The sequence below is a fragment of the Mesoplodon mirus genome (genome assembly GCF_964341445.2).
Source record: "Mesoplodon mirus genome assembly, chromosome: 4".
NCBI classification, from domain to species: Eukaryota; Metazoa; Chordata; class Mammalia; order Artiodactyla; family Ziphiidae; genus Mesoplodon; species Mesoplodon mirus.
Window position 1 is genome coordinate 184,000,365 of NC_138979.1, and position 24,513 is coordinate 184,024,877.

Genomic DNA, 24,513 nt, shown 5'->3' on the forward strand with positions numbered 1-24,513 from the left:
GTGTGTCTCTGAGCCAGTTACATAACCTCTCTGAGTTTGTTTCTTCCTCTGTAAATTGTGACGATATATCTGCCTGGCCGTACACTGATGACTGAGGGAGACAATGGATGAAGCAGCTCCTGGGGTTGCCTGGCCGGCGATTTCGGTGGTTATTATTATATCATTGCTTCATAAGATTCGATTATACTTTTATATGGTTTGTCATAGTATCTACACGTATTATAGCTTAATTCATATACCACTGGTGATCCCCTCCTCTCTAAAGAGCGTGCCACTTATGGAGAGGGAAGTGGGGAGGGGTAGCACAGGGGTAGGGGAGTAAGAGGTACAAACTATTAGGTATACAGTAAGCTACAAGGATATATTGTACACCATGGGGAATATAGCCAATATTTTATAATAACTATAAATGGAGTGTAAGCTTTAAAACTTGTGAATCACTACATTGTATGCTTGTAACTTATAAAATATTGTACAGCAACTATGCTTCAGGAAAAAGAATACCACTTAGATTCTGTTGCTAGGAACTTAGAGTATGTATAAAGAAAGAGTAACCATGTATAAGTCATAGGTGGCAACATCTTAAGAGTTGGGCACCTTGTATCCAACAGAATCCTTCGTGAAAATGTTTGCACACACACACACACACACACTCGCACACACTCCTTTGACCTCTCTTAGAGACATATGAAGCTTCCAACTCAGCAGGCTCTGATGAACGGCTGCCAGCCAGTTACTGCCATCAGCTATATGCTGAGTCAGTGTGGCAGGACAGGGTATGGGACAGTGCCAGCTGCTCAGAATCACAGACAGTGCCCTGTAAGAGGAAGAGAGATGGAACATGCAACCTAATCCTTCCCCTCTGTTTATGCCTCCCCCACCCCTGGTCCTGGCACCAGGCTTAGCTCTCGATGGGGCAGTTTAAGACGATGTTTCAAAGGCACAGCCCAGACAGCCCGGTCTCTCTGCTGCTTCTATTCTGACCTCTGTTAAAGTTAAATAGCACAGGGACTTCCCTGGTGGCGCAGTGGTTAAGAATCTGCCTGCCAATGCAGGGGACACGGGTTCGAGCCCTGGTCCGGGAACATCCCCCGTGCGGCGGAACAACTAAGCCCATGCGCCACAACTCCTGAGCCCGCGCACCACAACTACTGAAGCCCGCACGCCTAGAGCCTGTGCTCTGCAACAAGAGAAGCCACTGCAATGAGAAGCCCGCGCACTGCAATGAAGAGAAGCCCCCGCTCACCGCAACTAGAGAAAGCCCACGTGCAGCAGTGAAGACCCAAGACAGCCAAAAATAAATAAATAAATTTATATTTTTTAAAAAAAGTTAAATAGCACACATTAAAGGTAAATGGTTGTTAAAGATGCAAGGAAGCAAAGCTGAGACGCCAAATCCAGATGTCAGGGGTCAGCCAGTCCCCTTGAGTGGTGCTGATTAGGGCCCTGAGTGGATAGTGACTCTGGCTCAATGGACACGCCGATGGATGTGTGTCATCAAGGTTTGAATCGGCAGCAGCAGGGAGTCCACATTCCTCTTCATCCCTGAAAACACTGGGGTCCCACTCACTGCCACTACTTGAGAACATGTGGGCAGGAGAGTTCAATCTTCCCACCATTTAACAAACATTGACCGAGTACCGTGTCCTGATTAGAGGATTCGGAGCACTTCCGTGTCCGTTATAACTTGACTGATTGGACGCTGGGCCTGCAAAGTCATTCTGGGCCTTTATTCCCATTTTACAGTTGGGGAAACTGAGCCCAGAGAGGCTAAATTCGAAGGCCAGTCCTCTACTCACCCTTCTGCCATTCTCTGGGTCATTTATTTTACCCAGGTGGTTGCACAGCAGCATCACGGAAGGTCAGGTGCTGGCCCAGCTCTGCTTTCAGCAGCACTGGACGTTGTCCCGGCCCCGCCCTCCTGTACCCATCCTGCCTTGCCCTGGGCCAGATCTCTGGGTGAGCTTGTGCAGTGGCCCCTTTGCTGCTTCCTCTGGCCACAGGCTGGGGGTAGGTGTTGATTCATCTTCCCTGCCCAGGGCTTTCTCTCCTTTAATGTGTAAGTGACAAAACTGAAGCACCAGGGAACGCTGCCATACCGTCAGTAACTGAATCATTTCCCATAGTCCCCAGTTTGCTGCTCCTATCTTTAGGAAATGCTCATATGTAGGAAATTTTCTTTAAATGAAAGCTGGGAATAAGAATTCGTATTAAGCAAATACAGAGCATTTTTAAGCGCTTGGGTTAATTTTTTTTAATATCCTTGCTGTGACTGTAATAGTCTTACTTCATTTTCTCACTAAACAATTGATTTGTACTTTTCCCCATGTTTACAACAGGTGGTTCGTGTTTGACACAGAAACGAAAGACTTGGTCACCGTCCACACGGATGGAAATGAACAGCTGTCTGTAATGCGTTACTCACCAGGTTAGAATACGGTCCATTCACTCTGACAGATTGATGAAGTTCTCTGTAGATGTCTTTAAAGAAAAACATTCACAAGCCCCCTCAAGAGTGAAATTTAAACTATCTGCACATAATTGTGGCACTTGGGCGTTCTCAACCTCCCTTCTTTGGGTCCCTGTGCTTGTGTGGGTTTTTTTGTTTGTTTGTTTCAGCATGTCAAAAAGAGCCTTTATTATATTTATAATAGCCTCTCATGCACTCATGCTTTCTTGCCAGGTGCCTCTGGAGCAGTTTACTTGTGTGTTTTTAACTCTTTATTACGGAAAATTTCAAACAGGGACAAAATTGGACAGAATAGCGTAATGAACCCCCATGTACCCATCACCCAGCTTCAATAATTATCGACTCTCAGCCATTTTGTTCACCCACAGCCCCACCCACTGCCCCTCCCATGTTGTTTCTGAAGCCGTTCCCAGACGTCTTATCCTTTCATCTGTTAATGTTAATAAATAGAGAGATCTAAAAAAGATGAGGACCCTTTTTTAACAGCTTTATTGAGGTATAATTTACATACGATATTTTACTGTTTATGAAATGTACAATTCAGTGTGTCTTAGTAAATTTGTAGAGTTGGGCGACCCTCACCACCATCCAGTTCTAGAACCTTCCCATCACCCCCAAAAGTTCCCTCCCTGCCTATTAGTCATTAATCTCTACTCCCACCCCCAGCCCTAGGCAACATAAATGGCCTTTTCTGAACATCTCATATCAGTGGAGTCGTACAACACGTCACCTGTTGCATCTGACTTCTTTTAGTTATAATAATGTTTGTGAGGTTATTCATGTTATTGTCTGTGTATCAGTAGTTTATTCCTTTTTAACTGCTAGATAGTATCCCATTTTACGGATATGTCACGTTTGGTTCATCCATTCATCAGTTGGGGGATATTTGGATTGTTTGTGTTTTGGCTGTTATGAATAATGCTGCTAGGAACATTGATCATATGTCCATTTTGGTTGGTTTCTTTTTTTTTGGCCACGCCTCACGGCTTGCGGGATCTTAGTTCCCCGATCAGGGATCGAACTCACACCCTCAGCAGTGAAAGCTTGGAGTTCTAACCACTGGACTGCCAGGGAAGTCCCCATATGTACATTTTGTACTCATAAGTCCCTTTTACTCCATAGGCGCCCTCTCTCTCTTTCCCTCTCTCTCTTTCTCTCTCATAGGCGCCCCCCCCTGCCTCCCTCCACACACACACAAGCAAACACACGCCACCCTCGCTTGCAGTTCATTTGTTGAACAAGCTGCTTCATTTTTCCCAGAGCATCTTCCGCACTCTGGATTTTTGTGAGTGCATCTCTGTGGTGTTGCTTAACATGTCCCTCTGTCCCCCGTATTTCTTGTAATGTAACTTGGGATCTAGATCCTCTTCCGGCTCTATGTGTATTGGTCTCCTCTTCCTACAAGAGACACATGAGGTCTGCTTGTCTCGCTGTCTATGCCATTAGAACCGTCACTGCCCAACACTTAGATCCATAAGGGGACTGGTTTTTCTATTTTAGCCTTTCTTCCTTTATCAGATATAGTACTTCTATAAAGAGAAACTTCCCTTCATCTACTTTTTGTTACCCAAATAGTATACTATTTTGTTACCCACTCATATGGTAGAGTTAACCAAGATAAATGCTTAGTTTCTTTCCCTTTATTTACCAGTTTCCAAGATAGTGAGTTTGTTCTCTGCTCCCTTGAACAACGATCAGTTGCTGGTGGTGGTGGCTTGGGTGCCGTTATGAATTTAAGTGTATTTGGTGTGTTCCAGTCTGTGATAGTTATGGTACGTGGAACAATGTATCCTTTATTGGACACTTCAGTTTGGCTCCTGAGTCCTTTTGACAGCTTGGGTTCCTGGGATGCTCGTGGCTACTGGGCGGGTCATTGTTTCTAAGCCTCATCATTTATGCTTTTGGTTTAGGAAGCACTCTTTCTCTGTGATATGTAGGACCTTCAGCTATGTAAACACTCTTGGAAATAGCAGTTTTAGTCCTTGGAAATACTTGGCCAAGACTGAACTGCCGTCCCTCTGTAGGAGTCTTCTATTTTATAAGCTGATAGATGGCCGTACCTATCTCATGGTGGGGCTATGTTCTTGTTCTCTAGAGGTAACCTTATAGAAAGAATGCCCTTTTTAGACCCTTGCACCCAAAGACTTACAACTTCTCATCCTAAACAGACAACTGCACAGCCGCCTTGGGAACCTTTTCTCCATGTTGAGAAGTACCTTACTTGACTCGACATTTTAAGTGTCGTATTACGTTCTGTTCATCCTGGGCAATATTTTGCATCCTCCTATGTGTTTCTCATCATTTTCTTAGTTATTTTGAACCTCTGCTGAGTGCAGGAGGGCCTCATCTACAGCTGCTTTTCTAGAAAGCCCTCAGATATCTATTAGCTCCTGCTAACATAGCAGGGTCCTTTCGGGAGTCCATTTCTATTTCTTGTCAGTTATACTAATGACTGTCCCCTGGAGACCAGAGAGCCCTCACTACCAGTAACTCGGCCTCTCAGGTTTTAGAGTCATTGACTAGAGGCTGTGTGGGGCAGAGGTGATGAGCCTGGGCCAAATCAGGGCAACCTGCATGTGGATCCAGTGCCCTCTCTTCATTAGCCAGCTGTCCCTTGTCAAATCAGACAAGTTACTGTGGGGCTCAACCAGAAGAGGAGGTGTGAACGTGTTCGCTGAAGGGCAGAGCATTGTGCAGATGGCATGGGTGACGTGATGTCATCAGCAGCAATGGCAGTGGTGGTGGCCCCGGATCCTCGGGCTGTGGCCCCCAGTCCCATAGTGTTTTGTTCAGCACTGTATGCCCAGCACTGAGCTGAGAGGAGATGCAACAGAGTACAAAGAGGAGGTAATATATACATAGACAGAATAGATGCTCAGTGAATATTAGTTGATGCATGAATGCAGGCAAACTAACTACAGTGCATCTGACTAGATGCACAGCACACTGTGATCATCATTATGAGTTTTCTGGGTGCACACGAGATTTTTCAGGCACGTGGGCTATACTATTGTATATTACCGGCTGGCTTCTTTTCGGATTCAGGTATTTACAGATTTTAGACACACACACACACACACACACACACACACACACACACACACACACACACACACACACACACACACACACACACACACACACACACACACACACACACACACACACACACACACACACACACACACACACACACACACACACACACACACACACACACACACACACTTAGATGCCCAAACACAGGCTGCCACACAGGAAGCTGCTGCCAAATCCCAGCCTGCATTTGCAGCCATCTCCCAGTGGCTCCCTGAGCTGTGCTTTGCTAAGAAGAGAAGACATCAAACTATGAGGGCTTTTTTCTCATTCCTTCAGTCCCACGCAAGTTCTGGATGTTGTGCCAGCAGCTAGAGGAAAAGCAAACAATTCTTGAGCTTTATGGGTGGAGCTGACCCCCAGGATGCTGGAAAGGACCAATACACTCCAGCTGCCAGGCTTGACCGTGATAAATGCTGCCTTTGCAGTCAGTGACATAGGCAGTGTCGAGGGAAATAATCAATAAATCAGTCTATAATAGGGGTAGAAAAGAGCTTTCTTGGAGTCAAACTGAGGACTGTTGCCCAGGAGACGGCCTCTCAGATAACTCTGAGGAACTGCCCCAGAGAAGTGTGGTTTTCAGGAGTTTTATGTCTTGTCAGAACAAAGAACATCAAACAAGTCAAGGGTAGATTTCTACAAGGTTAAAAAAAAAACAGATCAACATGTACACAGCGAGTCAGTATGGCACCTGGTGCCTAGGAAGGGAGTCTTATCATTTGAAGGAGTAACAGCTTTGGCATCCTAGGAAAGGAGGCATTTGATCCTTATTTTTAACATGGACATTCTTTTTTTTTTTAACATCTTTCTTGGAGTATAATTGCTTTACAATGGTGTGTTAGTTTCTGCTTCATAACAAAGTGAATCAGCTATACATATACATATATCCGCATATCCCCCCTCCTTGCGCTCCCTCCCACCCTCCCTATCCCACCCCTCTAGGTGGTCACAAAGCACCGAGCTGATCTCCCTGTGCTATGCGGCTGCTTCCCACTAGCTATCTGTTTTACATTTGGTAGCGTATATATGTCCATGCCACTCTCTCACTTCATCCCAGCTTACCCTTCCCCCTCCACGTGTCCTCAAGTCCATTCTCTACATCTGCGTCTTTATTCCTGTCCTGGCCCTAGGTTCGAAGATATACAGATTGCCCACAAACACATGAAAGGATGCTCAACATCACTAATCATTAGAGAAATGCAAATCAAAACTACAGTGAGGTATCACCTCACACCAGTCAGAATGGCCATCATCAAAAAATCTAGAAACAATAAATGCTGGAGAGTGTGTGGAGAAAAGGGAACCCTCTTGCACTGTTGGCGGGAATGTAAATTAACATGGACATTCTTTACTTCTGGTCAGTGCACCCTTTTCTTTAATGATTAAAGCAGGTGTATGTTTGACGTATGTTTGATAAGCCCCAAACAGACTGTTTTAGTTAGTGTAAAATTCAAGTTAAATCATGTATAAGCCAGAATGACTTCTCCATGTCTCAGTATGTGAAAATTTTTGCGTTAATTGCCTCTTTTGATCATAAATCTTTCAATAGAAAGCACTGACGATCAAAATGTTTGTCCTTTGATGTCAGGGTGGTTGCTGCCTGCCCTGTGTCCATCATGTCCCTTGGTGCTTGGTCTCTTTTTTGTTGTTTATATATGTATGGAGATTTGCCTAGTTATCCACATAGGGGGAAACTAAGCAGACATAGTGAACAAGTACAGAGGTATGCTAATTGGGAAATATTTTATAGGCTGTATATTTGTTCAGTTGTATCAAATTGTCATGCAAACATTGTACATGTGCTTTTAGCAGTAGGCTTAAAGCAAGCAGTGATATATGTCATGAGTAACTTGATGGCTAGGAAAAGAACAATAATACACGTTATGAAAATGATAATCATCTGTAAAGCAGAGCAAAGATCAGGCCAGAGAGAGGTTAGTCTGGGTGAGTGGTCACATTAGGAAAACCTGAACAGTCAGTGATACGTATTATGAGGGGCTTATATCGGTCTTGTATTGACCAAGGAATTTGACCACAGATCCACCAATTGGTTAGATTTTCCCCCAGTAGCTATACTCTGTGATAACTTTACTAAAGATTTTGTTTTCCATCCTGAACATTGGGACAAAAATATAGCTAAAAGTAAAACAGTAACCTTCAATTTTGATAGGGAGACAAACATTTAGTAAACAGTTCAATTGAACCAGTAGGATGGGTCTTCCCGACCTAGTCTGGACTTGTGGGCCCCCTGTCTACTGTTGCTGTCATCTTCTCTACCTGGCTTGATGGTTGTTTTAAGGTGAGTTTGAGGTTAGCAGTCCTCTCTATAGAGCAGTCTGGTGTGGAGGCCCTTTTTAAGTGGGGACTATGAGTTCAGGAGTCAATTCCCTTCACTTTCACTGTGCAGAGTACCTGATAAGGGTCCTTCCATCTAGGTTGGAGAGAGAGTTTTTTAAAAAATGTCTTTTACAGTATTCATAATCTCCTGGGTGCAGGTCATGGTGCATCTGATCTTCATCCAAAGATAAATAACTGTCATCAGCTTCAGAAACAAGCTTAGAATATCCTGTTAATAATTCAGTTAAACTTTAATGTAACATAGCAACAAAGAAGCATCTTGGATATAGGTAGTAAATACAGAAACCTCAATATATATAAAACCTCAATATCCACAAAGGTATATTATTGAAACATAATTTTTCTTTCTAAATTATCCTCATTTTAGCTAAGAAGTATTTGAAAAACTAACAAAGCAAATAACTTGACCTTGAAATAATCTTAAGGATGAAAAGAAAGAACTTAATCTGATGCCCATCCCCACCCCAAATTCACGCGTGAGTAAAGAGAAATTTCGTATTAAGTCATATGGCCAGGATTCAACATGCTGTGCTTTAAGTCCAGGGAAGAAAATGCAGGCTTTTAAATAGATACATACAATTTTGTATTAAATAAATAGATAATCCTCATTTTTACCAAATATAGTCAAATTAAGACTAAATTGTTTGTAAAATATTTCTGGTTTCAGTAAACTTGGCCTGATTACTTACATAAATGTAATTGATCATATAGGCTCTTTTAAATTTGGCTTTGCTGGAACTTTTCATAGGGAATCTCAAATTGAACTTTCAAAAGCCCTCTCAAAGCCAGGAAAGCCACACCAAAGACTTGCCATTAGATTCTGCCTGCAATACCTACAGACTTAGGTGAATTCCTCTTTTCTCAAGGTCCAAAATATCTTGAGGTTGCTGCACCTGCCAGGAAGGGGCCTTCCTTATTCACCTGGAAAGGCTGCTGGGAACCTAAGAGTTTCCAAATTCTGGAGAGGTCAGGTAGAGAGAAAAGATAAATGCTTCAATTCTGTTTACAAAGGTATAATTTACTAAATTGCTGTAAGTCATAATTAGCTTAAGGGGAAAGGTTCCCTTATCTGGAAAACAAAGATTAAAAGCCAGTAATATTTTAGATGAAAGTCACAAAAATTATAATATTTATCAGTTCATTCAATCCCATGTAATTAATTTTTGTTCCACTTGAGTCCAGTTTTTCCATCAGTTCTGTTGACCTTGCCTGACGATTGAGGGTGATAGTGACAGTGATGATTTCAAGAAATTTGTAAGGTTTTTGTTAAGGCTTATATGATTTTCCCAACGACATGGGTGCCTTTGATCACTGGAGATTGTGGAAAGTATATCCCAAGTGGAAAACACAATTTCTAACAGTTCCTTTGTCATTGTGAGGACATTAGCCTTGCAGCAGAAACGGCTTTAACCCATCAAACAACAATGGGGTTTTCCAGGGAGCAGGGAGAGCCAAGCAACCGTCATGGGTTTCCCATAGCCCGGGCTGTTTTAACTCACAGCTATTGTCTACCCATCTTAATTATCTGATTTAGGAGCAGACTGTTGCCATGTCACAAGCGTCAGGATGGCAAAAGTCTAACAATGGGGGGTTAACTTTTATAGAAGCAGAAAATTTTTTGTATCTACATCGTTACATAATCTTTACAGATTTTGTCGTTGCCTTTGCCTGAAAGTCAGCTGGAGTATTTCCCTAATACTTGGGTTCAGTCCCTTTAGTGTGAGCCTCAATTTTGATGACAAATAGCATTTTATGTCGGGACATATAATATTTCCAAGAATTTCATATAATTTCTGGAACACCTATAATATATACTTATATAGACAGAACATAAAAAAGGCTTAATGTTATCTTTTATTTGACCATGCTTCCCATGTTATTTAACATACCAAATAAACCTAATTAGTTTAATATCTCTCTTTGAGATGCTTCAGGACAAAATCACTTTCTTTTCCCTTAACAAAATGCATTTCCATTCCATATCTTCTTTTACTGAAAACACACATCTTATTTTCCTTGTATACTGAAATATTTCCCTTAATATTTCTAGTAGCATGAATTACATATATAATTTTTAACCCTTAAAAAACATTAATCTCTAGCAAAAACCAAGAAGCAAACAATTGTGAACTGTTTCTCATATTAACATTTCCCGATTGGCAAACTTATGAAAATTTTCTATAACGTCTAGAAACATACATCTTCTTATAGCGTAATTTCTTTTCTCAATGTGGTATAAGATGTGTGTCCAATAAACCCAAACATCTTTAGTTTTTCTCTAATAAGACAAAGAGGTAAACTTAGATTTGCTTAGCAATTAATGTTTTAGTATTTTATCTTATTTGGAAATGATCTGTATATTTAATGAATTTCCATAATTTATATTAACTTAGCAAAACTCTAAAGTTCCAAGTTACCAAAATCTGGAGGAACTATTTTTAAGTAAACGTACTATATATAAAACATAATTATTCTTAAAGAGTTTACCTAAAAACTCTTATCTCATGTATCTCTATTTCCCTACTTATGAAAACATCATCATACCAAGTTAATTTTCTTGTTGACAAGTTTTGGAACAGAGATAACATGAGCTTATTGACTTCTTTTTTAAGATTTTTTTGGGGGCTTCCCTGGTGGCGCAGTGGTTGAGAGTCCGCCTGCCGATGCAGGGGACACGGGTTCGTGCCCCGATCCCGGAAGGTCCCACATGCCGCGGAGCGGCTGGGCCCACGAGCCATGGCCGCGGAGCCTGTGTGTCCGGAGCCTGTGCTCCGCAACGGGAGAGGCCACGGCAGTGAGAGGCCCGCGTACAGCAAAAAAAAAAAAAAAGATTTTTTTTGGGTTTTTCTGGCTGCGTCGGGTCTTAGTTGCGGCACGCAGGATCTTCGTTGAGGCATTCGGGATCTTTTGTTGTGGTGCGCCAGCTCTTCGCTGTGGTGCGCAGGCTTCTCTCTAGTTGTGGTGTGCGGGGTTTTTTTTCTCTTCTCTAGTGGCGCGCAGGCTCCAAGGCTCATGGGCTCTGTAGTCTGCAGCACACGGGCTCCAGTTGAGGTACACGAGCTCAGTAGCTGTGGTGCACGGGCTTAGCTGCACCGCGGCATGTGGGGTCTTAATTCCCTGACCAGGGATCGAACCCGCGTGCCCTGCATTGGAAGGCAGATTCTTTACCACTGCACCACCAGGGAAGTCCCTTAATTGACTTTCAATAAACCTAGGTATAATAAAAGTATTACACTTAATGTTGGTGACTTAAAGACGTGTCTGTATTAACCAAACCAACAACTTAAACTTATTTTCATTTATTAAAGATTAATCCTGGATCATATGATACTTAAAAAATGTGAGGGGTTAGTTACTTGTTATAGTTAGAAATATTTCATTGGTAAGCACTTACTTCGAAGTCAATTAAATAGAGCTCTTTTTCAAATTAATTTTGATAATATCATTTGGAGGTAGAAACATGTTATATTTATAATGTACATACAGACATACACACATCCAGATAGACAGACAGAGATCTCAGAGTTTTCCTGCTTGAGTTTTTAAAGGTCTCATTTCCCCTTTTCTGCAGTTTTAGGTTATACTAGTTGAGCCAAGGCTGTGGTCTCAGGCAGTGTGGGCTGTGCTTGCATTTCAAGGACGTGATAAGAGTTATACCTTCAAGTTTGCTTGAATACTTTTATTCAAGCATAAAAAGGAGTACTTTTATTCTCTCAGGTCAGAATTTTGAAAAAAAAATGTTTTATCAAGCCAGCTTTCTTTTTTTTTTTTTTTTGCGGTACGCGGGCCTCTCACTGCTGTGGCCTCTCCCGTTGCAGAGCACAGGCTCCGGACGCGCAGACTCAGCGGCCATGGCTCACGGGCCCAGCTGCTCTGCGGCATGTGGGATCCTCCTGGACCGGGACACGAACCCGCGTCCCCTGCATCGGCAGGCTACCTCTCAACCACTGTGCCACCAGGGAAGCCTGAGCCAGCTTTCTTTAATTGCACATGCAAAACTCAGTTTTAGAATGTCAAAAGGGTCCCATTCTGGCCATTTTAGAGCTAGATCATTTCTACAGTTGTAGAAGCCAGCCGGAGTTCCAGGGAGTGGCTGGCCTGTCTTGGAGCCATTAGGCGTTAGAAGCGCAATTTCCTGATTTATTTTAGTTTCATTTTATTATACAGTACAAATCCTTCCAATTTTAAGCCACATTTTTAAAAAAGTCAACCAACTCAGTTTACCCCAAAGTTCCTTCTAGGCCTTTCCTGCCTGGAAATTCCTTCTAGGTTTCTTACCTGGACACTCCATCTAGATCCCTTGCCTGGAACTTCCCGCTAGGTTCCTTTCACCTAGGAAATGTACTGGTACCCCCTTAAGAGTCCAGGTCTTAAGGTAACAGCTCAAATAGAAGTCATGGACTGCCACTTCATACAAGAAGATCCAGACATCAGGAAAAACTCACCAAACCAACCAACCTCAAGAGTGCTGTGAAGCTGGGGGGCTCAAAGGGTCCATGCTTGCTACCCAGCATCCATCCAAAGGAGACTCCAGCGACTTCCCTGGTGGTCCAGTGGTAAAGAATCCACCTTACAGTGCAGGAGACGCAGGTTCGATCCCTGATCAGGGAACCAAGATACCACATGCCGCAGGGCAACTAAGCCCGTGCGCCACAACTACTGAGCTTGCAAGCCTCATCTAGAGAGCCCACGTGCTGCAACTACAGAGCCCATGCTCCTTGGAGCTCACGCGCCATAACTAGAGAGAATCCTGTGCGCCACAACGAAAGATCCCACGTGCCTCAACTAAAACGCGATGCAGCCATAAATAAATAAATAAATAAATATCAAAGGCTGGGGGGAGAAAAGTAGACTCCAGGTGACCCCACGTGGGTTTTTCTGATATCCTGCCAACTATGCCAAGCATTGTAGATGGAAATATTCAATAAGCCAATCTCTAATAGGCATAGAACTGAGCCAAAGTGAGGACCATAGCCCAGGAGACAGCCTCTCAGATAATTCTGAGGCACTGCTCCAGAGAAGCATGGTTTCAGCAGTTTTATATCGCGTCAGAACAAAGAACTTCAAACAAGTCAGGGATACATTTCTTCAAGGTTTAAAAAGAAAAACAGAACAGCACATGCACAGCAAGTCAGGACGGCACCTGGTGCCTGGAAAAGGAATCTCATCATTGAGGGAGGACCAGCACTGGCATCCCAGGAAGAGAGGCATTTAGTCTTTATTTTTTATTTATTATTATTTTTTTTGTGTGGTACGCGGGCCTCTCACTGCTGTGGCCTCTCCTGTTGCGGAGCACAGCCTCCGGACGTGCAGGCTCAGGGGCCGTGGCTCACGGGCCCAGCCGCTCCGCGGCATGTGGGATCTTCCCGGACCAGGGCACGTACCCACGTCCCCTGCATCAGCAGGCAGACTCTCAACCACTGCGCCACCAGGGAAGCCCTAATCTTTATTTTTAACGTAGATATTCTTTACTTCTGGTCAATGCACCCTTTTCTTTAGTGAGTAAAGCAGATGTACGGTGTATGTTTGATAGGCCACAAATAGGCTGTTTTAGCTAGCCTAAAATTCGAGTTAAATCATGAATAAGCCAGAATGCCTTCCCCAGACTTCAGCATGATCACATTTCTTCGCTAGCAGACACTTACCTGCTGCTGCAGATGGGGTGTGTGGGATGAGCTCAGGTGGAAGTGAGACTGCTTTGTAAATCCTCTTTAAGGTTGGTGTTATGTTGTGCAGGGCGGGTGAGAGGTGAGCAGTTGCTTCCTGAAGTTAACTGTATGGGCTGAGAACTGAATCTTTCAGATAATTTCTCAATTCCGCAGGCACTAGTGAGAGGTCCAGGTTTCAATGGCTGATAATCTGTATGTGGCCTTTGGTTGAAGTGGGAGGTTCAGAGCGATAGTCCCAGACACAGGTGCACGCTGGGAGCCAGTGAAGCCGAGCCTTTGGCGTGCATTAGAGTCGCCCAGAGTGCATGGGCTTGTGGAGGGAGGGGTTCTTTAGCATCCTGAGAACCACAGACCTAGAGCATTTCTATGGATCATCTGGTAACCATTTCAGTCACATTTTATTACATGTTTTCATTTATGAAATATCTTACATAAGGTGGCCTAATGCTAATAAGCTAATGTTATGTGAATTTTTACTGAAACCGTAGTCAACTACGATTGCCAGCCCCCTCATAGGTTCATTAAATATAGAACTGTAGTAGGGACAGTTCTCAAACTTGACATGCACATCAGGAACCTTACAGGGCACTTTGTCAGCGGACCAATGGAGTTTGGATTGGATTAAATTTGTAAATTTTTTAAAAGGAGAATGGAGATTGGAAGAAGATAATTTCATGTTCGTTAAGCCCAACTGCAAATACTTAGCCTGCCTGGTCTAGTTTCAACCTGTTGAAACTTGGATTAAAAATCTAAAACCCTAGGGGCTTCCCTGGTGGCGCAGTGGTTGGGAGTCTGCCTGCCGATGCAGGGGACACAAGTTTGTGCCCCGGTCCGGGAAGATCCCACATGCCGCGGAGCGGCTGGGCCCGTGAGCCACGGCCGCTGAGCCTGCGCGTCCGGAGGCTGTGCTCCGCAATGGGAGAGGCCACAGCAGTGAGAGGCCCGCGTACCGCAAAAAAAAAATAAAAATAAAAATAATAATAAAAAAAAATCTAAAACCCTAAACGTGAAGATGAAAAAGGGAAGATCACAATGGATTAATGCATTGCTCATGTGATTATACTGATCTCTTCTTTAATCTTATCAGTATCATTGAGACGTGGAGTTTCTCTGCTTTTATAAGAATGAATCAGAATCTGGTGTTCACTTGCATCACCCCAGCATCGAATCCCGCCTCTGCTGCCCAGGTGGGACTAGAGACCCGCTGGGATGCAGCCCCTGCCACCTAGCCAACCTCTCTCCTGCCCACACAACGTCCCCAAGCCTGCACTCCACCAGGCATGCTCCCCATACAGGTGCAGCAGTCTCCTGCAGAGCCCCAAATCACCTGCCCCGTGTGACAAGCAGGGCGGATGCACAGCAGCCATACAGCTACCCTGGAGACCCTGCTGTGCTCCCACCTGGTGCACTGTCTCCCATGCCCACAGTTCACTCGTCCTTCCAGCCCAGGTCAAGCCGTGCCACGCACTTAGCTGTGTCGTCTTAGGCAAGTGACTGAACCTCAGTTTTGTCATTTGCACAGCTGGACAAATTCTCCCTGCTCCTAAAATACTGTTGGACTTAGTTATGAGCTGTGTGGAAGCCCATCCCCAAACCTTGTAAAGAGGCAGTCAGTGAACCTGGCTATAGTGTTATCTTTCTCCTCCAGGTGACCAGACCCCTGCTCTCTGTTCTTATGAGTCAGTCCTCCAGCTGATTTTTTTCTGGGACCAAATGCCCGCTTCTTTTAGTCGAGTAAGTTTAGGAATTTTGTAGTCTCTGAGAGAGCTGGGGGTGAGGCATAGAGAGTTTACGGGTGAGAGGATGTGGTTCACAGGATGAGAAAGTACTCTGGAGGTCCGAGAAATAGGCGGCACTTGGGTTTCATTTGGCCTTTGATTAGCATAGTGACTGAAACTGCTTGGTTTTGATGTATTAGGCAGAGAGTTTTACTACATATTTATGAATGAGCTTAAACCGTTACATGAAAACTTTGTATTTCAAAGTTTAAGGAGAAATTACAATCTCATTAGGCTCTTAGAAGTGAATTGCCAAGGGAGATTGTGAAATCCTATTTTTCATTCATCTTTAAAAACAGATATGGGGCTTCCCTGGTGGCACAGTGGTTGAGAGTCCGCCTGCCGATGCAGGGGACGCGGGTTCGTGCCCCGGTCCGGGAAGATCCCACATGCCGCAGAGTGGCTGGGCCCGTGAGCCGTGGCCGCTGAGCCTGCACGTCCGGAGGCTGTGCTCCACAATGGGAGAGGCCACAATACTGAGAGGCCCGTGTACCGCAAAAAAAAAAAAAAAAAAACAACAAAAAACAGAAAACAACAAGTGTCCGTGAGGCTGTGGAGAAATGTGCACTGTTGGTGGGAGTGTGAAATGGTACAGCCATCGCAGAAAACAGCACAGCAGTTCGTGACAAAATTAAAAGTAGAATTAGCATATGGTCCAGCAATTCCACTTCTGGATACATACCCAAAAGAATTGAAAGCAGAGTCTCCAAGAGGTATGTGTACACCCATGTTCATAGCATCACTATTGACAATAACCAAACCATGGAGGAAATCCAGGTGTCCATCAACAGATGAATGGATAAGTAAAATGTGATATACAGTGGAATATGATTCAGCTTTAAAAAGGAAGGGAACCCTAACACATGCTACAACGTGGAAGAACCTTGACATCATGCTAAGTGAAATAAGCCAGTCACCAAAAGACAAATATTGTATGATTTCACTTATGAGGTACTTAGAGTGGCCCAAATCATAAAAGATGGAGGAGGCAAAATCATAACAAATGGTTCCATGATGAAGGAGAGTTCTTTTTTTTTTTTTTTTTGCCGTACGTGAGCCTTTCACTGTTGTGGCCTCTTCCGTTGCGGAGCACAGGCTCTGGACATGCAGGCCCAGCAGCCACGGCTCACGGGCCCAGCCACTCCGCGGCACGTGGGATCCTCCCGGACAGGGGCACAAACCCGTGTCCCCTGCATCGGCAGGCGGACTCTCAACCACTGCGCCACCAGGGAAGCCCGAGAGCTCATTATTTTAGAGTTAACAAATGATAAGGTGGTTCTTATCTAAAGATCGTTGTGCTTAAGAGTGTACAAGTCAGTAGATAGCTAGCGGGAAGCAGCCACATAGCACAGGGAGATCAGCTGGGTGCTTTGTGACCACCTAGAGGGGTGGGATAGGGAGGGTGGGAGGGAGACGCAAGAGGGAGGGGATATGGGGATATATGTATATGTATAGCTGATTCACTTTGTTATAAAGCCGAAACTAACACACCACATTATAAAGCAATTATACTCCAATAAAGATGTTAAAAAAAAAGAGTGTACAAGCCAGGATGCGTACATCATTTATCAGATTTTCAGCTGTTCTTCACCCTTATTCTTTGTCACAGGGGCAATGGCATTTAGCAAAGAAATGCTCAGGCTCTGGTCAGACTGCTGGGTTCGAATCCCAGCTTCTATAAACCTGTGTGACCTTGTGCAAGTTACTTTACCATCCATGCCTCAGTTTCCTCTCCTGAAAATTGGAGATAATATCTACCTCACAGGGGTCTATGAGGATTAAGTAAGTTAATACAGGAAGAGTTTAGAATAGTACTCGTACATAGTAATTACTCAACAAATGTCGACTCTTATAATTATTTGATAGTAATTCTTGTTAGCATTTACTGTTTACTGTCATCATCATGATTATTGTCAGGGCTTGATCAGCTGGAGGATCAAGTGCAGGTGGTCTGCCGGGCAGCTCCCTGGCCTTCTCTAGAACCATCAGCAGCAGAAGGTGGCCCGCCCCCAGCTTCAGCAGTCCTCAGCCCATTTACCCCACCCCCTCACGAGTCCTGCTTTGGACAGGCTAACTCTGACTTGCCAACACCTTGATTTTGACCAGGCATTGGACAAGACTTCCGAAAATACCATTTCCTGATGGCGCCAGGCCATGCTATTTCCTGTAGGTCTTCCTACCTTGCGAGAAGGAAAACCAGGGGGAAGAGGTGGGGGGAGAACCCTTACTGACCTCATGATGTGCCAGTGACCGCTAGGACCTTTACAGACATTGTCCAAGGGAATCCTCTGAATTTCGATGAGAAGGTGCCATGCTTCGTGGATGGAGGAACTGGCGCTCAGTGAGAGGAGGGACACCTTTGCTGTCCCCGAGCTCATGGGCAGAGACCCTCCCTTCTCTAGGCTCCATTCTGGGTGCAGGTTGTCCGCCCCCCACGTGGTTCCTTTCTCCTTCCTTCCGGTTCCTGGCCCCAGGAAGGTCTGACCTCCTCCAGATTAGTCTCTCAGGCCCCGCTTCCGTCCCAGTACATCCTGGGCCTCCCCACTTTGGCTTCACACTTGGCAGGTTCATCTGCCAGCGACAGGGACTGCTCTGCTTTTACATTACAGTGAGCTCCTTCCCTTGTGTTTCTACACGAGCATCACGGCCCGATTCCTTAAGCTTTCCTGATGCCAGAAACCTGGGTAAAGGAGATGCTAACTTATGGCCCACTGGAAGAGCAGCAGGAAGGGCCTTACGGGTGGGGCGGGGGGGGGGATGGGGGGGCGCTGTGTGCACAGAGGTGAGGGGAGAGGGCCCTCCAGGTTGGGGGAGGGGGCAGTGTGCACAGAGGTGAGGGGGAGGGCCCTCCAGGCGGGGCGCGGGAGGGGAATGGGGGGGATGGGGGGCGCTCTGTGCACAGAGGTGAGGGGGAGGGCTTTCCAGGCGGGGGAGGGGGCAGTGTGCACAGAGGTGAGGGGAGGGCTTTCCAGGTGGGGGGGGCAGGAGGAAGTGTGCCAGAGGCCTGAGAGAACCCGGTCTGTTCAGTGAGGAATGATGTGGCCACATCCTGGAGGGCCTTGGGGGCCCCACTGAGGACCTGAGTCTTGATCCTTCAGCAGTGGGGACAGCCAGGGAAGGTTTTTTAAGGGGCAGAATCTGATCAGATGTGGATTTTCAAAAGATAGCTTTGGAAGTGGTATAGGATTGATTTAAAAGCAAATTTTGTCTCTTTGAAATAATTCGTGGCTGTTTTCTCTAACTCTGTAATGGCCACTAGCATTATCGCTTGTAATTGATAAAATGTTTATTCTTAACAACTGAAACGTAATCCCGCGTGTTTTCGCAGATGGGAATTTCTTAGCAATAGGCTCCCATGACAACTGCATCTACATATACGGAGTCAGTGACAACGGGAGGAAGTACGCACGGGTCGGCAAGTGCTCGGTGAGCGTGCTGGTCACTCCTCATGGGTCTGTGCAGTTGTTTGTCACGTCACGACAGTGTGGGTGGGAATCTATAAGGCAAGTGAAACTCACCCAGTGTGTTCTCTCCCAGGGTCATTCCAGCTTCATCACTCACCTGGACTGGTCTGTGAACTCACAATTCCTCGTGTCGAATTCCGGAGACTATGAAATCCTTTACTGTGAGTGGTTCCCCAGGTGTGGCCTGGGTACAGATCACGTAGAACCTTCACTCTGAGACCAAATGGGGCCTCCTGCAAAAACCCACGCCCCATACAACTTGGACACATGATGGCGTCTCTGGGCCTGGGCCCCTCCTCTGCACAGTACAGGAGTTGGGCTGGACACCCCCATCTTGGCACTGAGATACTTGGGGTTCGGGCCCCCAGGAGGAGAAGGCGGGGCCCTGCAGGGAGAAGCAGAGAAAGTGGGTCAGAGCTGTCCTGGCGAGAGGGATGGCCCCTCGTGAAGGCATCACCCTCACGGGCAGAGACCCAGTAGCCCCCTGGGCCCCTCCTCCTCCCTCAGCCCCTCCCGGCCAGGTCTGAGCCCCAGCAGGGCCGCGCAGGGGAGGCGTGAATGATGAAGGCTGCGCTTGCCGAGCGCGTGCTACGTGCCGTGCGCTGCTTCCTCCAGCATCTGGCAAGCACCCACCGCGTGCCAAGTGCAGGGTCCCAGGGCAGAGGAGGGCCTGGTCTCTGCCCCGGTGGAAGGTACCAGCAAGTGCAGTGTGCTTCACCCACAGGCTCTCAGGTGACCCACAGCACTTTCTGGCTTGTCCCACTTTAAGGAAGAGGAAATATCATCTCAGATACAAGGCCACAGGCATCAAGAGCCAGTGGGTGGGGAGGTGGCCCCCCCTTGTTGAGGAGCAGGCCTGGGCAGGGCTGCTGGCGGTAGAGCAAAGGGGCCTCCCTCCGGCGGGACAGAAGGCCCTGCCTGATGTGGGGCAGACATGGGGGATGGTTTGCAGGGACAGGCCATGGGTCTAGAATCTTCTCAGACATGGTCTCATACTCCACTAGTGAGAGTTTAACGGGAACAAACAAATCACCTGCAACGCCACAGGTACTTGGTATAACTGGTTTCCGTAAGCTTCCATTCCTAACTCGGAGCTGAAGGGATGTGTGTGTGTGTGTGTGTGCGCGCGCGTGCGTGCGCGCGTGCGCGCACATGCCCAAGTGTATGTTGGGAGAGGGCTAGGGAGCCTGACAGCAGGGGGTGGAGTTGTATCCAGGGGAACAGTGAGCAGACAGGGGCCTCAGAACCAGAGGTGGTCAAAGAAAAGAAGCCAGACTGGGGGAACAGACCCAGAGAAGGAGATGAGAAGAAACGGAAGAGGGGTCCCCACTGAGGCCCTGGGCCTTGGGCAGTGAGCACGGTCCCTGCGGAGCTGGGAGGTGGATGGTGTCCCCCTCTCAGAGGGCTCTGTAGCTGATGGGGCCTGGCTCCGAGGGCCCAGCCTTGCCCGAGAAGGAGAGGGGGCTTTGGCACTGATGTCACCAGACCTGCATTTGCCTTTCCAGGGATTCCCTCTGCTTGTAAGCAAGTCGTAAGTGTGGAAACTACGAGAGACATTGAATGGGCCACATACACCTGCACTTTGGGATTCCACGTCTTTGGTAAGGTTTCTGCGCCTTTCATTCTGTTCAAACATAGGATGTATCTACTTTTAGAATGACTTTCTAATAGTAATAAAATCTCTTGGTCAGCTTCAAACTGCTCTGCTACCCTGTGGGCCCCACAGGACACAGGACACACTCCCCGCAGCCCTGGGGAAGGGCCAGGGCTTGCCCAGCTATGGCCAGGCGAGAGGAACCAGAACCCTCTTCTCTCGTATGAAGTGGGTCCTGAGATAATTCTCTAGAACGCTATGTGAGGTAGTGCCAAGCATCCTCAATAAATGGACCAGATGGTACCCGATCAGTTTATTTACCATTTGTTAGAGTGATTGTATCTTTTTGGCCCTTAAACTAAATTTTTCACCTCCTTCAAAGTTTAGATTAGGAAGATGTTTATAAATGGTCTAAAATAAATTGCCACAATTTAGTAGAATAAAAAAGAAAAGGCAGTACTTATAATCTCTTTATGTATGACCGTAAGTCAGTAAATTGGCCAGAAGTTCATAAGTTCCCTTAGGGCTGGCGTTTTACCATCTTCTGGTGTTGAATGCTAGGACGCCCTGGGTTTACTCTAGATCTGCCTGTTAAGAAAATGATGTGCATGCAGCTCTCTCATATCCAAAGTTATTGGGACCAACAGGGTTTCCTGAAACAATGGTCAGGAGATCCCATCCCCCAGACCACACCCCAGGCCCACCTGGGCACAGGGCTGTGGAGTCAGAGCTGCTGCATCACCCAGCCCACAGTGAGCAGACACCCCACCTGCCCAGTGCCACCAGGCAGACAGCAGCCATGAAGGGCTGACACTAAGGAACGCCTGAAACACACAGGCAGTCCCAGAGTTAAAAAGCCCTTTGGAGGGCCTCTCATATGTAAAGAGTTACCCCCAAAAAAGAAAAGTTAGGAAACTGCAGGCTTAGAACTAGTCAGCTTCCCATCAGATGCTTTGGGAATAAAGAAAGCCATCATGTCTAGAACCAGGGATTCTGGCCTGCTTTCTGCTGTAGCGTCAAGAAGGGGCCTGAAAGAGGTGGAAGCCCCAAAGGCCTGTCACTGCGACTCTCATGCAGCAGAACAGTATATGCAGTGAGGGTTTCCCGGAACAGCCTGCAGGGAGATGATCTGAGACGAAGCGTTCCTTGGGCCTGGTCTCTAAATCTGGGACATTTCTATTTTCGTGGGAGTTCGATGGCCAGTCCCCACACAGTGTGGCCCTGTGTCCTGGTATTTCCAGTGCTCTGTCTGGGGTCTTTGTTTTAGGAGTGTGGCCAGAAGGCTCGGACGGAACCGACATCAATGCCGCCTGTCGGGCCCACGGGAAAAAACTCCTGTCAACCGGTGATGACTTTGGCAAAGTGCACCTCTTCTCCTACCCCTGCTCGCAGTTCAGGGTAAACGCGCATCTTCTTCTCTAGCCTTACCCCACGGGGCACACTTACCGCCTGGCCTGTTGGTAATTGAATAGAAAGGTGCTGTGAGTGATGCCACCAGTCACAAATGCAGGGGTGACCGTCATTCGGCTGCCCCAGAGCACTTCAGGCCCCCCTCCACTGCCCTCCAGGAAGAACCCCGCCCCCCCACGTGGTGCTGGCTTGTCCGCCTCTGCACTTCGTGGGCCGCCCCCCTCTGCTGTCCACCACGGCTCCCTCTGCTCCAGCCCTGCTGAGCCGAGCCCACACCAGTGCCTGGAACACCCCTCTTCGTTCTTCCCAGACCTGACCCTCCTCCTAGAAGACCCTCCCCTCCACCCCTGCATCCTGTCCTCCCTCCTTTGGGCCGGCTTGTGCCTGGTGCAGCCTCTGGGGTTGAACCTCTCCCTGCCCGCATCCGTCCCCTGCAGACCAGATTCTCAATGTACAGGGGCTCCATGTGGTTTGGCACGAATGTAGACGTCCAGCACTTCCAGCCCCGCCTCGATGGCTTTGCGTTCAGCTCCCTCCATGTCATTCTCCCCCAGGCTCCCAGCCACGTGTACAGCGGGCACAGCAGTCACGTCACCAACGTCGATTTCCTCTGTGACGACAGCCACCTCATCTCCACTGGCGGCAAAGACACAAGCATCATGCAGTGGCGGGTCATTTAGTCCCAGCAAGACCCCCGGGGAGCAGAACGGGCCAGGAGGTACAGACTCGAGTCTCGCTCGCTCGGTCACTGTGATTTCTGCTTTGTTTGAAGAGTTCTCACAAACCTCAGGAAAATTACGCCCTTTACTGGTTACCTTAGCTTAGTGGATTGGTGAGCATCACAGCAGGTCAGCCATTCAGGTCTCTCTTTTGTTGTACAATATATAAAACACTTAATATAAAAAAGATGCCAAGGTTTACATTACGGTGTCATCGAGAAGTGACTGGTGTATCCTTCATAACTTTTCTATGAACTCTTCAAAAACGGTCACAGAATGCCTTTTCAAAGATTGTATATAGGCTTTACTATTTCACCATGGAGGTTGCTAAGTCACATATTTATGATAACGAGGTACTGAATCATGATCGCTGTTGATTAACTGATCCTCAAAGGATAAGTCGTTGGAGAAGAGAATGGATAACTGATTTGCACAACTGAATCAGGAAATGCAAATAAGACTTTATTTGGTTAACATTTTCTAAGGTTTCATTCAGTTCTCCCTCTGGGAGGCTGGTGAGAAAGGGGTCAGATTCTTCTTGTGTTAAGCAGATTCTACTCCAGATTAACTTAACTATTGCAGCAGGGTACCCAGGCATTTCGGAGTTCCAGCTAGACTGTCTGCCTGACCATATGCAGTCAGCCACTTAACGCCTACACGAATCACATCCCCTCTGTTCCCTGTTCACAGGCCCTTGGTGAATGGTGGAGACAACTAGCCACCTTCCTCTGTATATTAATTGGCATGATATGGTATTGTACTTGTATAGGATTTTAGTAATTCATAATGAATACGTAAGGCTAGGCTTTACTATTTTAATGCTTACGGACATTGTATATTTGTATTTTAAGACCAAGTAGACCAAGTCAAAAAGATATCTCTCTAGTGTACCATACACCTGCAGCGGGGAGAAGTCTGGAAGGCTCCACCAGGTACTAAGGGCAGCTTCTTTTCCTGTCTTTTGTGCATGGACGGCTTATTACGCTATGAAAAAAGATTGCGCTCTGATGAGTAAAACAGAGAAGGCCTTATCCATTTCAATTGTGTGGCAGATTGAAATTTATTGTTTACATTGGGGAATGTATCTCAGATTTTAAAATAGAAGAGTAATAAACAGACTTAAAGACGAATGTTAAGATTTTTACTTGTTCTAGGCAAGTAAATGAACTGAACCATCAACTCTACAGCACTGGTTGTTTAGAGTGGCCGATGAAGCTGAACATTGGGAAGCATTTTTTATTACATCTCCAGCCTGCTGCGGAAATGCCGGGCACCAGTAAACAATATGTATTAAAGATGATTCTGTTTGTATGTATCCTTATCAAATATATTCTATAATGAAATAAAATCTGAAAAGTGGATTTCTTATTGACCTATAATCATGAAAGTATATAAATTAAAATATTTAAAATTAGATATGATTCACACTATATTCTGTTTCATATCCAGATTTTTTTTTTCTCACCTGGGTCATTTGCAAATAAAACAGCAGTTTGCCTATGGTGTGTAAGCATTCATCAGATTAGATAACTATAAAGAATTCAGCTTTTTGTTGTTGTTGTTGGGTTTGGCCACCCCACGTGGCTTGTGGGATCTCAGTTCCCTGACCAGGGATTGAACCCAGGGCACAGCAGTGAAAGGCCAGAATCCTAACCACTAGGCCACCAGGGAACTCCCAAGAATTTAGCTTAATTACCATACCCATTTGTTCGTTTACTTGGTTATGTAAATACTGGCAAAAATAATCATTTTAAAATTAATAATTAAGGAATAACCAGATCAGAGAAGGGAAGGAAACCCATTATTGACTCAAAAGTTATAAGATCTACTTTTCTTTCTGTACACTTTCAGTATTTTCCAAGCTCAATAATGGAAAAGGGGTGTGTAGGTAAATCATTATTGCTGCCTTCACACTTGCCTACATTTTAAACGAAATTCTCAGTATTAACCTTGCA

The 24,513-nt window shown here is 46.0% G+C and overlaps 1 protein-coding gene across 5 annotated transcripts in view; it reads left to right on the forward strand.

The window, feature by feature from the left end:
* Positions 1 to 23,972, forward strand: part of EML1 (EMAP like 1) — a 139,655-nt gene extending 115,683 nt beyond the window's left edge. For 4 of the 5 annotated variants that reach the window (XM_082620207.1, XM_082620203.1, XM_082620206.1 and 1 more), the window contains 6 exons: positions 2,340 to 2,428; positions 18,700 to 18,797; positions 18,909 to 18,996; positions 20,341 to 20,436; positions 21,697 to 21,827; positions 22,394 to 23,972. In XM_082620207.1, coding sequence (XP_082476333.1) covers positions 2,340 to 2,428; positions 18,700 to 18,797; positions 18,909 to 18,996; positions 20,341 to 20,436; positions 21,697 to 21,827; positions 22,394 to 22,519 — 628 coding nt within the window. In that variant the 3' untranslated portion in view covers positions 22,520 to 23,972. The remainder of the gene's footprint in view (positions 1 to 2,339; positions 2,429 to 18,699; positions 18,798 to 18,908; positions 18,997 to 20,340; positions 20,437 to 21,696; positions 21,828 to 22,393) is intronic. The other variant, XM_082620204.1, reaches the window with a different exon arrangement.
* The last annotated feature ends 541 nt before the right edge of the window (positions 23,973 to 24,513 follow it).